The sequence below is a fragment of the Filicampus tigris genome, chromosome 9, assembly GCF_054856515.1.
Source record: "Filicampus tigris isolate MCC_2025a chromosome 9, RoL_Ftig_1.0, whole genome shotgun sequence".
NCBI classification, from domain to species: Eukaryota; Metazoa; Chordata; class Actinopteri; order Syngnathiformes; family Syngnathidae; genus Filicampus; species Filicampus tigris.
The window spans coordinates 14,669,602-14,681,412 of record NC_141225.1 but is presented as its reverse complement, the minus strand read 5'-3'; the positions used below and the strand labels follow the sequence as shown (position 1 = coordinate 14,681,412).

General features: G+C 41.8%; 1 protein-coding gene across 1 annotated transcript in view; it reads right to left on the bottom strand.

Annotated features, from left to right (window-relative positions):
* The window catches only part of cacna2d2b (calcium channel, voltage-dependent, alpha 2/delta subunit 2b), a 29,833-nt gene that overhangs the window by 3,630 nt on the left and 14,392 nt on the right, over window positions 1–11,811 (bottom strand). The window contains exons 10-37 of the mRNA XM_086039601.1: window positions 10,789–10,888; window positions 10,539–10,700; window positions 10,316–10,426; window positions 10,148–10,226; window positions 10,007–10,056; window positions 9,780–9,869; window positions 8,598–8,663; window positions 7,972–8,046; window positions 7,810–7,884; window positions 7,619–7,690; window positions 6,523–6,594; window positions 5,422–5,483; window positions 5,254–5,330; window positions 5,103–5,163; window positions 4,933–5,030; window positions 4,758–4,848; window positions 4,617–4,679; window positions 4,427–4,530; window positions 3,771–3,869; window positions 3,567–3,658; window positions 3,448–3,495; window positions 3,261–3,332; window positions 2,691–2,843; window positions 2,265–2,317; window positions 1,760–1,815; window positions 427–550; window positions 196–305; window positions 16–98 (exon numbers count right to left, since the gene is read on the bottom strand). Coding sequence (XP_085895727.1) covers window positions 16–98; window positions 196–305; window positions 427–550; window positions 1,760–1,815; window positions 2,265–2,317; window positions 2,691–2,843; window positions 3,261–3,332; window positions 3,448–3,495; window positions 3,567–3,658; window positions 3,771–3,869; window positions 4,427–4,530; window positions 4,617–4,679; window positions 4,758–4,848; window positions 4,933–5,030; window positions 5,103–5,163; window positions 5,254–5,330; window positions 5,422–5,483; window positions 6,523–6,594; window positions 7,619–7,690; window positions 7,810–7,884; window positions 7,972–8,046; window positions 8,598–8,663; window positions 9,780–9,869; window positions 10,007–10,056; window positions 10,148–10,226; window positions 10,316–10,426; window positions 10,539–10,700; window positions 10,789–10,888 — 2,398 coding nt within the window. The remainder of the gene's footprint in view (window positions 1–15; window positions 99–195; window positions 306–426; window positions 551–1,759; window positions 1,816–2,264; window positions 2,318–2,690; window positions 2,844–3,260; window positions 3,333–3,447; window positions 3,496–3,566; window positions 3,659–3,770; window positions 3,870–4,426; window positions 4,531–4,616; window positions 4,680–4,757; window positions 4,849–4,932; window positions 5,031–5,102; window positions 5,164–5,253; window positions 5,331–5,421; window positions 5,484–6,522; window positions 6,595–7,618; window positions 7,691–7,809; window positions 7,885–7,971; window positions 8,047–8,597; window positions 8,664–9,779; window positions 9,870–10,006; window positions 10,057–10,147; window positions 10,227–10,315; window positions 10,427–10,538; window positions 10,701–10,788; window positions 10,889–11,811) is intronic.

Genomic DNA, 11,811 nt, shown 5'->3' with positions numbered 1-11,811 from the left:
TGTGTTTCTACTCACTAAGGCACTGAAGTCAAGGCAGGTTGTCGGACCTCTCCGATATCGTGCGTTGCTCAGTACCTCGCAAGGATTCTCCTCCTGGACTGAGCATTGTTGGTTGAGGACACCAATGGTAACCTTAATGTGTGTGTGTGTGTGTGTGTGTGTGTGTGTGGGTGCGGTGTGAGTGAGAAAGGATACACTCCGTCCTGACTTGGCTCAGCCTCTCTATCTCGCAGGAGCTGCAGGGGAGCGTCTCGGCGACCACAAAGAGGAGGTTGGTGTTTTCAATCCGCTTGGCGTGGAACAGCCTGAGACATCCCGACAGAAAGTGAGGGAGAGAGAGAGAGAGAGGGGCACTTGCACGCGACGCGTGGCCCGTACATGAGATGTGGGAGCAAACATTGCAGTGAGGTGAAATGAAAAACACACCGCGAGCAGTTGCCACAATCCTGCAGCACGTTGTACGAGTTGGTGGTGTTGCTGAAGAAGAACTGGCTTTGGATGGTCACACAGCTGCTGGTCTTTATCTCAAAGCCTTCTATGAAGATGTCATCTGGAGGGAAAACACGTCTTAACAGGATGGTCAACGGCCTTTCATTTGTGGAGCGCTTTTCTCCGATCAAGATACTTCCAAGTGCTTTACAGCGGTCTTCTCATTCGCCTGCACGCTAAAAAGTGCAAGGTTGTTTTCCTGACCCACTCATTGTGCAGCGTGTAGAGCGCACTGATGACAAAGCGTCGGGAGCAACTGGGGGTTCAGTATCCTGCTCAATGACATTTCATTTGAAAGGAAATGTAAAGTTGGTCCTTTAACTAAGCTACGTGCATCAGTTTTCAGTTGGCAGCGACTCAGCATGATACAGTTGGGCACAGCAGCAAACTACAACCACAGTAAAAAATTGTTGCACAAATGGACACCGTAGGTGTGAACAGAACACTCGAAAAACAGTTGGGTTAAAAATAACACAATTTGGGGTCAATTTGGACGGAACACTCTAAAAACAGTTGGGTTAAAAATAACACAATTTGGGGTCAAAAATGGACGGATACACAAATTGGGTCAATTTGACCCACTTTCTTGCGTTGTTTTGTACAAAATAGCCCATTTTTGGGGGGTTGTTTTTCACAAAACTACCCAACAAGAAAGTTGGGTCAAATTGACCCAAGTTGTGGATCGGTCCATTTTTGACCTAAAATTGTGTTATATTTAACCCAACTGTTTTTAGAGTGAAGAATCAAAGAGTGTTTCAGTGTTAACAGGATTTAACACAGAAATACATTATGAAAATGTGTGTTGTCTTGTGATTTGTTCTTTTAGAAGCAAACATTTGAAAAGTAATATATTTTAGATTATTAGCTTTCTTGTGGGGCGGCACGGTGGTCGACTGGTTAGCACGTCCGCCTCACAGTGGGTTCGATCCCGGCTCCTGCCTCCCTGTGTGGAGTTTGCATGTTCTCCCCGTGCCTGCGTGGCTTTTCTCCGGGTACTCCGGTTTCCTCCCACATTCCAAAAACATGCATGGTAGGTTGATTGGACACTCTAAATTGCCCCTAGATGTGATTGTGTGTGCGGATGTTTGTTTGTCTCTGTGTGCCCTGCGATTGGCTGGCGACCAATTCAAGGGTGTCCCCCGCCTACTGCCTGAAGACAGCTGGGATAGGCTCCAGCGACCCATGTGAGGATAAGCGGTATCGATAATGGATGGATGGATGGCTTTCTTGTGGCCAATCGGATTCCACTGAAAAAAAATAACACACGCACCTTGTTGGAGCCAGCTCATGTGTGCCAATCCATATAATAGCTGCTGGATCAAAGACCTGAAGAAAAGATCACATTACGTCTTGTTAAAAAGTAAAAAATAAAGACATAAAGAAAGAATGAATTTCAAGCCCTCAATAAAGAATTGAGCATAATGTTGAGCTGAAAATAGATAAGAATCAGACAGAGACACAGAGAGGCAGCTGACGCCTTTGCAGTTTCATGCACTGAAGTCTTGAGAGAGTTGAGATAGCTTTAAAGGGCAAGCTGCATGAGGACGTGTCAGTTGATGTGAACTTGAAGTGCAGTTAATTGAGTTGCGCTAGCTCATCTGTAAGGACTTGGGCTTCGGAAATCCTGCCCTGCTCTGCAGACAAGATGGCAACGCACGGCGCTGGAGGTGCACTTGAGCAAGCCGCCCCTCCCAGCTGAGTGTGTGTTCAATTTAGCCTTTGATGGATTACAATGACATTAAAAAATATATAATTAAAAAAAAAAAAAGGCTCACCAGGCCACCGTGGACGTCCACCAAGCCAAGCTCAGGATGTCGGCGACGGACGGCTGCAAAAAGCATCAAAGCGATAACGCTTTATCATTTCAAATTCACTTTACCTGTAAAACATAAATGGCTCACGGGCATTATCTTATCGGCTAAACCTAACTCCTCCCCTACATAGAAATAAAGCCAAGATATATAACTCACTTCACTTCCTTGGCACTTTCCTATTTAGGTAGAGCTTTGGTGGCATCTTGTGGCGTTTTAGGCCTTTACAGTATATGCGCAAAAAATGTGACTAGATGAATTGTTCCATGAACAGCTAGGATTGGTTTCCACAGAAAAAAAACCGATTATAATACTGAAATATGCTGTATTTCTTTTTCTCATCCTTCCGGATGAAGCTCCTTACAAAAGAAGCAGAAGGCCTCCTCTTACCACAAAGAAGCATCGAGGTGCTGCCCCGGTGTGGCTGCTGCTGACTGGCTCGCATGCTGACTGGAAGTGAAAAGTCTGTCGGCGGGTGAAGATGGAGTTGTTGTAGAGCGCGTGCATCAAGTGAGGGTCCACATCTCCAAAAAATAGTCCGATCTGTAAGAAAAGGAAAACTAGGCCATGAAAATGATCTCTTTATTTGAACAATGGGGGATCCATAGCAGTGCATATCAACGCCACAACTGTAAAGGGACACGGCAACGACACGTTGCATTCCGGAGAGTTCCCTAATGAGGCCCGCTTGCAGCAGGATTGTCGGAAATACAATAACGATACAACAAAATGAACCGCAAAGAAGAAATATAGAGGATATACAGAGCAATATAGCAGTAAGTGCCAATGTGTATCTTCTACGTGTGAGAAATGGTACTGGTGCCACACTTTGACAATCACTGTCCTACAGTAAGTTGAAAGAGATTTGATCACCCTTACGTAAGCCTTTAGAGCGCTCATCTATTTTTTGGGTGCTTTTGCAATACTTTCTCTTCATACCTTTGCCACTGAGATACTGACCTTTTTCCAGTGATCTCTTTGATTAGACATAACCAGAAAGCCACCATCATCAATGAGGTAGCAGAGGAGGTCCTGTACACAACAGACACATTGTCATTTGACACACTTTATTGTCAGAAAACTAATGACCAATTATGTGATCATATCAACTCATCAGACCCTTCATTCAAGTTTTGGTGTGGCTTACGTCAGTGTTGACCTCGCAGTCCATCTCACAGCTCCTTGATGGTCCGCACTGTGTGACAACATGTGCGATGAGAAAATCAGACGGTAATGGTGAAGTATATAACGTTTGACCTGTTTTACCTTGTGGGAGCCTTGTCGGCTGTCCGACACGTTGCTGGCCAGGATCTTGAACTTGTCCACCCACGCTTCCAGGTCCAGCTTCACTCCCACCACTAACAGCAACAACAAGCCAATGAGGTCAAAAGGGAACAACAAACGGGCAACAGAAAACAGCTTTTTGAGAAACCAACGTTGCTTGTTGTTGTTTTTTTTTTTTTTTTATACCTGCAGGTTTGAGAAGCTTGCCTCCTAAATTAACCTCCACAGCTGAACTAACCAGTATTCCAACTGTGCCATTTTCTGGTCCTAACATGTCATCCAAAGCTGTTTAGAAACCAAAAAACACAACACAAAATATATTATTAGGCCAATAACTTTAGGTCAGTTTGATGTGGTGTAAAACTGCGCTGCATCATACTGAGGACTGTTTGCAATATTTCAACCCCCTTGTGTTGCTACACAAGCTAACACGAGTATAGTAAATAAAAACATGTATAATTCATACCACTCTGACTGAATATTATCTTTATTCTGATACAAATCTTATATTGAATCTCATTCTATTTTGCAGGAGTACCCAATAAGGATTGCTGATGACTCAAAAGTTGATTAGATAACAACACAATTATGAATCATGTTATGGCAGGAAAACATAATGATCATCAAATTAACGTTTTATGAGCACAAACGCTTACAAAAAGCTCAATTTACAATCTTGACTTGATCGACTCCGAGTTAAATTAACATTTTGTCCACTAGACGGCAGTAGACACAAAGAAAACCAAATCAGCTCCTTCAACTCAGAATGCGGCCTTTTACAAACTATTAATGCGTTTTCTGTCATAAACATCTACATGAAAAGAATTTGTAAATGCTCTTACAGTCTCTAGACGGCGCTCGGAACATGTAACCTTTGTTGTCAAGGCTCCTTCGGTAGTAGTTTGAATTGAAGGGTTCAGGGTCCTCCTCCCATAACTCAGCAGCTCTTCATACAAACAAAGCATTCATTTAATTCAATGATGTAAGTTTTTTAAAAATTATATTATTCTGAATTTCATCTGTTTAACTCACAAGTTGGGGAACACTCGTGTTATCCCTCCATCAGTGGATGCAAAAACAGCCAGGAAGCCATACCTGTAGCACAGCATGTCATAACTCAACAACACACGCACACACACACACACACACACACGCTGGTTGGCATGCACTCACGAATTGAGATCCTTGTTCTTCCACACGCGTGAGGCTAGCTGCCCGATAATTCTAGAATCCAGTATCAAGTTGTGTATGAGCCCTTGGTCACCTAGAAGGGGAAAAAAAACGACAATTTAACATCTATGTCCCTTTAATAGTGACGGATGTTCCTGCGACAAATTATGCAACGTACACTCATCTGATTCAGGAGAAATTTCCAGCATGAGGGAGAGGAAGTTCTGCAAAAACTGCGTGTTGTTGTCTGAAAGCTGCAGACGCTTGCAGTATTCCCTGTGTGGAGGACAGACTATGTTAGCATCTTTTATTTAAGACAAAATGCAAAAATGAGAAGTAAAATTTCACCTTGGCGCAAGGAAGACGTGTCCTGAAGATTCAAAGGAGCTTGGCAGTAATGACTGCATGTCTGCAACGCACAAATTGTGTTACTTTTAATGTATTTGCATTAAAACTCTTTTAATTGCAACCATATAAGATGTTGCCTTCATGTACGTACATTGAAGTTGTAGCATCACGTCACTGAGGTCTGCCTGGATGTAATACTCATTGTAGGGAGGTAGTACCAGCCCCAGACTGCAGGTGGTGTGGAGGAGGAGTCACCAGGCACGAAATTTTATTATTTGAATTTGAAGTTCATCACATAAAATACATTAGACGAGCTCACCTGTAATCTGTACCATTGACAGGAGTCCAGGTGTAACCTCTGTACACCTCGTCAATGTATTGCTACAATAAAAGCACATGCATGTCATTGTTATTTCCTGTACGGTAAATGTACTGTATGGAAATATGTGTAAAAGCGAGAGGAATTATTAAAACCTGTTAAGCAACATATTGAATATAAACAGAGCAGCAAAAACAGTGGAAAGACATAATGGTACGTGGTCCTTTTCTTTATCCCCTGCATAGACCAGCTTATATTAGTGCTGTACTGTGGAGTTGAGATGCCTCAATGAAGAGTTATTATGAATCCCACTTGAATTTTAGGCAGGATACACCCTCCTGCAATATGATTGGCTGCTGCAGCCAGGCAGTACTGAGTCATTATAACGCCTCCATATCGTCTGTCTGTCTTATACTGACCCCAGGTGGCCATGGCGGGTACAGCAGAAGGAGCAGCAGTGTGAAAAAAAACGGTTTCATTATTTCTAAATCTGTTTTATTGTCATTCCTGGATGTTTTCATGAAGTGCAATATTATGAGTGCTATTTTTTCCTCCTTAAAATATACGTGACAATATTTTTTGCTGTTTTTTAGGGGGAGAGTAGAACAGATGAATGTTCATTCATTTCAGCGGGAAAAGCCAATTTCACATATGAGTAGTTTGATTTACGCTACGAGCAAGATCACTGAACAAATTACATTGGTTTCTCAAGGCACCAATGTATAACCAACAATAGTAATTTGAAAAATTCAGTAAAGCTGGCTGTTAAAAAGTTGAATAAATGTCCTCTCTGATCGTCTTTTGCGGCTCAACTTCAGGTACACCAGCACAACCTGATAAGGTTCAGTATAAGAAGTGATGGAGAACCACATTAAAGTCATTCTGAGAGGTGTTCCTAATATTTTGTCTGTCTTATGCAGCTAAATATGGTACTAAAAAGCCTATTTTTAAATTCACTCAGAATGGAGAACTTCAACTACACTACAACTTTTGTATTAGCTGCCATTAGATTGTGCATGTGTACCTCCTGCAGTGTGTGACGGGTGTATAATTCGAATAAACTGCTCTTTGAAGACAAAACATTACAGGTACTTTACTTGCCTCATCAACTGACTTGATGAGAGTTTTGATCTGCATGTCACCCGGTCGTCCATCAATCATCTGCCGTCGAATCTACAGCACAAAAACACAACGTTTTTGCAAACACAATCGTGCAGCAAAAGCTTGGTAGCCGGGCCATCATAAAGTGGGCCGTTTTGTGGCAAACCACGCTGCACGGTAACATCTTAAGACACAAGTTGAATGAGGGCAAAGAACATTGCTTTGTTTTGATTTGTAGAATTTTGTGCCTGTCAATATTGTCCATTGAGGATGTGGAAGACATCTATATTATTGGGCGTATGATAACATATCCTCCTGTTTGGCGTTAGCAGTTTCCTGGTCTATTGCAACATTCAGCCGACGGGAGCAGCTTCGCCGGAAGCAAGAGGCTGACGGTGTTTTTTAATGGTGTGACGCGGGCAACACTCAGACTCATGCGATGACCGAACTCACTTGCAAAGTGGATGCGGTTTGGGAGTTTTTTCTGCCCTTGAAATACTGATCGAGGATTCGGATAATGGACGCCACTGAGAGTCACAGGCTAAAAGCCTTCCAAGGCTGGCTGAAATTGTTGCCGGCCTGCTCCCCTCAAAAAATCTGTTATCTGGACTTTCCCCTGGAAGAAAAATATGCTTGGACGCGATCAGCCCCTCACCCCTCCTTCCTGGGTCCGAGTCTGGTAAGCCAAGGGCGTCTCCACAAATGAGACGATAAGCTTGGCGAAGCAGCTGCAGACGCTTTGACACGGATCCACGATAATCACGCACACACACATCCCTGTTATCACCGCCTTGGTTAGATTCCGAATTTCCCCCATGATGAAACCTGACCTGCGGAGCGCTCAGATGGACTACGTGTAAAGTCTTGAGATCTGTTGGGCATGTCTTTTAAATGTACGCTGCATGTTCTGAGGTTTTTTTCCAGGCTCAAGCCATGCTCCCCTTCAAGTGAAAAACAGGCTTCTGCTCTGTCTCTCTCTGTTGGGTCTTTTTTTTTGTGTGTGTGTCTTTGAAATTCGTTGTGTGTTTTTTTACTTGGCCAAAAAATCTGATTCTGATACGTGACAAATGTTTTTTTGGGTGCACTAAGTGCTCACCTCCTCTTTATTGCTGTCCTCCACTTCTGCATCCAGGAAGTCCAACGTCACAGGTTCTGGGAGATGCACCAGCTGAGAGACATAAAAATAGCATGTTAACAAACTGTAGAATATTAAATAGTGTGTCTGCCAAGCCTTACTCATCCTGCTCAATGCAGTATGTAAAAAACATTTTGCGGGCTCTACATCACCTTGGGCAACAGATTGGGATGAAGCAGAAGATATCCATTGGGGTCAATTGCGAATATGTAACCATTGGCCCCCAGCTGATGGGAAAACAAGAACATTAAGTCCAGTAAAAGGAGGAATCGTGAATAAATAAATCGAATAAGATTGAAATAAACTGGTCATACACTGTACTGTGGCGTCAGGCGCTTGATCTCATCTAGATGCACGTCCACTCCCATGACGCCTAAAATCAGCTGGTTCTGAAAGTGAAAGTTAGATCAATCCAACCACATTTTTTGTGATGGCACATAACTTGCCATAAAAAAATACAACAGATTGTCTCTTAATAGAACGTATTTAAATCAGTGCTGTATAGTCAGTCAATCTGCTTTGCACTGTAAAAAACATAACTTGTATTTTTGGGGGATGAAACAGTAATTTAAGTTGGAACAACTTTAAAACATAAATTATTGACATTGATGACAGCAATTTTTGTTAACACAACAAAGCAAGCAAGGTGTTTGCACCAAAACAATTTCCTTAGTTGTGTTTATTTAGGTCTTTAAGTTGGGGGACAACACAAGGAACAATTACTTCCGTAAACTCGTAGTTCTTTGTTGTGAAATGCAGAAGAGCCAATTTCCATAACAGGAAAACTTAAAATATTTTGTTGAATTGCCAAACTTCAAATATGATCAAAGTTTGTTGCCATGAAATTATGAGTTGACACACCTTTCTCTTTTTTTTTTGTTTTTTGTTTTTTTAGTGTGTGCGAATATAAAAAGAGTGAACATCGTTCCAATGTTATTACCTGCAGTTTTCCATCCATGGTGAGATTAAATACAGGCAAAGTCCCAGTTACTACCATCCCAAGACCCTGCAAAGACCATAAGACAACAGCCCACAAAGTATTTAAATTTTGATGAATCACACTCAAACAAAGAAACACATTTACTTAAGGAAGAAATCAACCCAAACACATTTTTTTCAAGAATATGTTCCCAGCAGGCCCTCTAGTTGAAAGAAGGCATTCTGATTAAGAGTGCGTTTGTGGAATATAAATTAAGGAGCAAAATCCACCCCTTTTTTTAGCCATCTCATGGGGCGGCCATTTTGAAACTTTTGTCGACTGAAAATGACTGTCTGTCTCCTTCGGTTTTTGTGTCCACCTAGTCCCTCTCGTCAGCCCGGTCCCTCCCGTCTACCAATCAGCTCCCTCACCCGCTCTTGTCCAGGTGTTCCTCATTGTCTTGTCAGTTTGTTTTTATTGAGTTCCCTGCTTCCTTTCAGTCTTTGTCGGATCATTGCTTCTGTTGATGTCCCCTGTCATGGTCCCATCTGCGAGTGTATTCACAGTTTTGGTTTGCTCCTTTGTGTCTTGTTTTTTGGGGACTTTGTTAATTTAGTATTTATTGATTCCACTTGCCTTGTTTGCTTGCCTTTTTGTTCTTCTGAGATTAAAGGCCTGTTTCTGAGTGGAATTTTGAGCATATAACACAGTATGATAAACTCACCATTCATAATATTAGGTATACCTAAATCTATTCTTCCATATATTGGCACACATACAGTACAGGCAAACAACCATTTTAGCTACACCGAAGGGGAAAAATACTAAACACACATTTACTGCGTTAAATTCCACACTACAGTGATCTGTAGTTTGCCATTTGCAAAATTTGGTTTTATCTTCAAGCCAAAGAACTATGTTGAAGTGAGGGGCGGAGTCTCATTAGTCAGGCTGTAGCCTTTTCTGAAATAAAACTCTTTGATGCCATCTTTTGGCATCTACAGGCAATTACAACCTTTTTTGGCTGTTAAGGCTCTGCCCCTATCCACATGAACTCTTCGGATTCGTGTATCACTATCAATGTCAATCAAAACCTAAATTCTTGACACAGCGTTTGCATTGTATCTCCAATGCAGCTGTACCTAATAAAGACCCCAGTGAGTGTTCAACATATTCTGGTAGAGGGGTTATATGCGGCCTCACCAAAGCATCCTGGTACACATTGGTCCACTGGACCTGCTTGGCCTCATCGCCTGCAAGAACCATGGGACGTCCCAACACATCCAGGTATTCCTGAAAGAGCACAAACAAATATTTTTCAGGTGAGTGGCTGCATCTTAGGAACGCACACGCCTAGTCGATGTAGATGTGTGCGCGCGAGGTGCATGAGCGCCACAAGGCGGAGGAGGGGGGCACGTCGGGGGACCCACCTGCGTGTTAATCCGTATGGCACAGAGGGAACGGATCTCAAAATAGTAACCTGATGACAGAGCAAGGAATACGTGTGCAAGAGATGCTGAGGACAATCACGTTTAACTCAAAATAATTAAAAAAAAAAAGAGTGAACTCACCTTTATTCGTGCATGCGATCCACTGTAAGGGTGTGACATCGTAGTTGTGCTGGCCCACTGAAAAGGTGAAAACTCGAACCTTTACGCAAATGAAACGTGTTTTCATTTAGATGTTTCACCTCTTCAAATTGAAGCGTGACAGAGAAACGATAACGAGAAGCAACCAACCGTTTTGTTGGGCCAGTTGTACTGCATGAAGACGTCCTGAGCTCGGTCCTCGCCTCCATCAGTGAAAAGCATGATGATTTTATTGCAGTTGGCCCGTGGCACGTTTGTTTTCTGAAGGACAATTTCGAACACAAAAAAGACAATTTACAGAAGCCAGTTAGAAGATGAAATGGAAACATCTACTCGCAAGATGGTGACAGATGGTAAAGAGGGTGTCACTTGCATTTAACAGCTGATTAAAGGCAAAATGAAATCCAGACTTGTAGTCCGTGGTGCCCTTGGCTTGCATCTGCTGCACTGCTTCTTTAAAGATCTTCTTGTTGCGCACGTTGGCCTGGACCAGATGTTTGAAGCAAGGAACCACTGCCTCTGCCTTCTCACTGAACTAAAGCACAGCAGCACAGTTGACATAAATGGTCAAAAGATGAGAGAACCTGAAATGATGACGATGATGATGATGAATAGACACCAACCCGGGCCACGTTGACGTAGTCATCATCAGACAAAGTGTCCAGCATCTCCATCACGGATGCCTTGATCAGCTTTAGTGTGAGTCCACTGACACTGCCGCTCCTGGAGGAGGAGGAACATGAAAGCTGATCACATGACCAAATACATGCAAACGCCAGTGGTGAGAAGTAAAAAAAAAAGATTTGTAGATTTTTTTTGCGGGATTTTACTTGACTGGATTATATTCTTTTCTGAAGACATCTTACTTTTAGTGCCTACATGAAAACATATCTGTACTTTTTACTTCTTACGTTGTCAAAATAGGCTTGTTAGTTTCATTCACACCAATGGACAATTTAGTGATTTTTTTTTTCTAAAGGCTTCAAGCTGTTTAATGCCACTCCAAGTTAACATTTACTGTTAAACTAAACATAAAACAAAAAGAATTACATAACTTCAATGTAAAGTACGCTATCTTAATGGTAACACATAATGGGATAAACCATAGATGGGCTAACAAATAGCATTTTATTGCAAGGTTTTAAAAAACAACTGATATATAATACAAAGCATGCAGCAACACATGTAGACAGACAATATAACAATAGTCACAGGCTTATATTCATTATCCTCTGCAGAAAACAAATAATATTACTGCAGTTTACTGAGTGAGTCACTTGCAGTAGTGGTAAAACTTTTCTTTGTTTTGTCATGCCTACCGGTGGCCAGGTTACGCACAGCAGAATAAGCCGCCATGACTTAATCATGATGCACAAACTGTTTAATTATTTACATTTTATGTATTGATTGATTGATTGATTGATTGAAAATATACACACAACATGAAAGACATGAAGAAAAACAAAAAACAACAGTACTTATCTTAATACAGTAAAGTTTATATGTTCTAGGGGAGTAGGAAGAAGTAAAAAACTTGTCGACCTTGTTCACTATAAAGTATTAGAAATCATGTTCTACTTTAATACGAAGGTGGGTTATTCATAAATACATACACACATATACCCGAACATAACCCAAATAAAAAC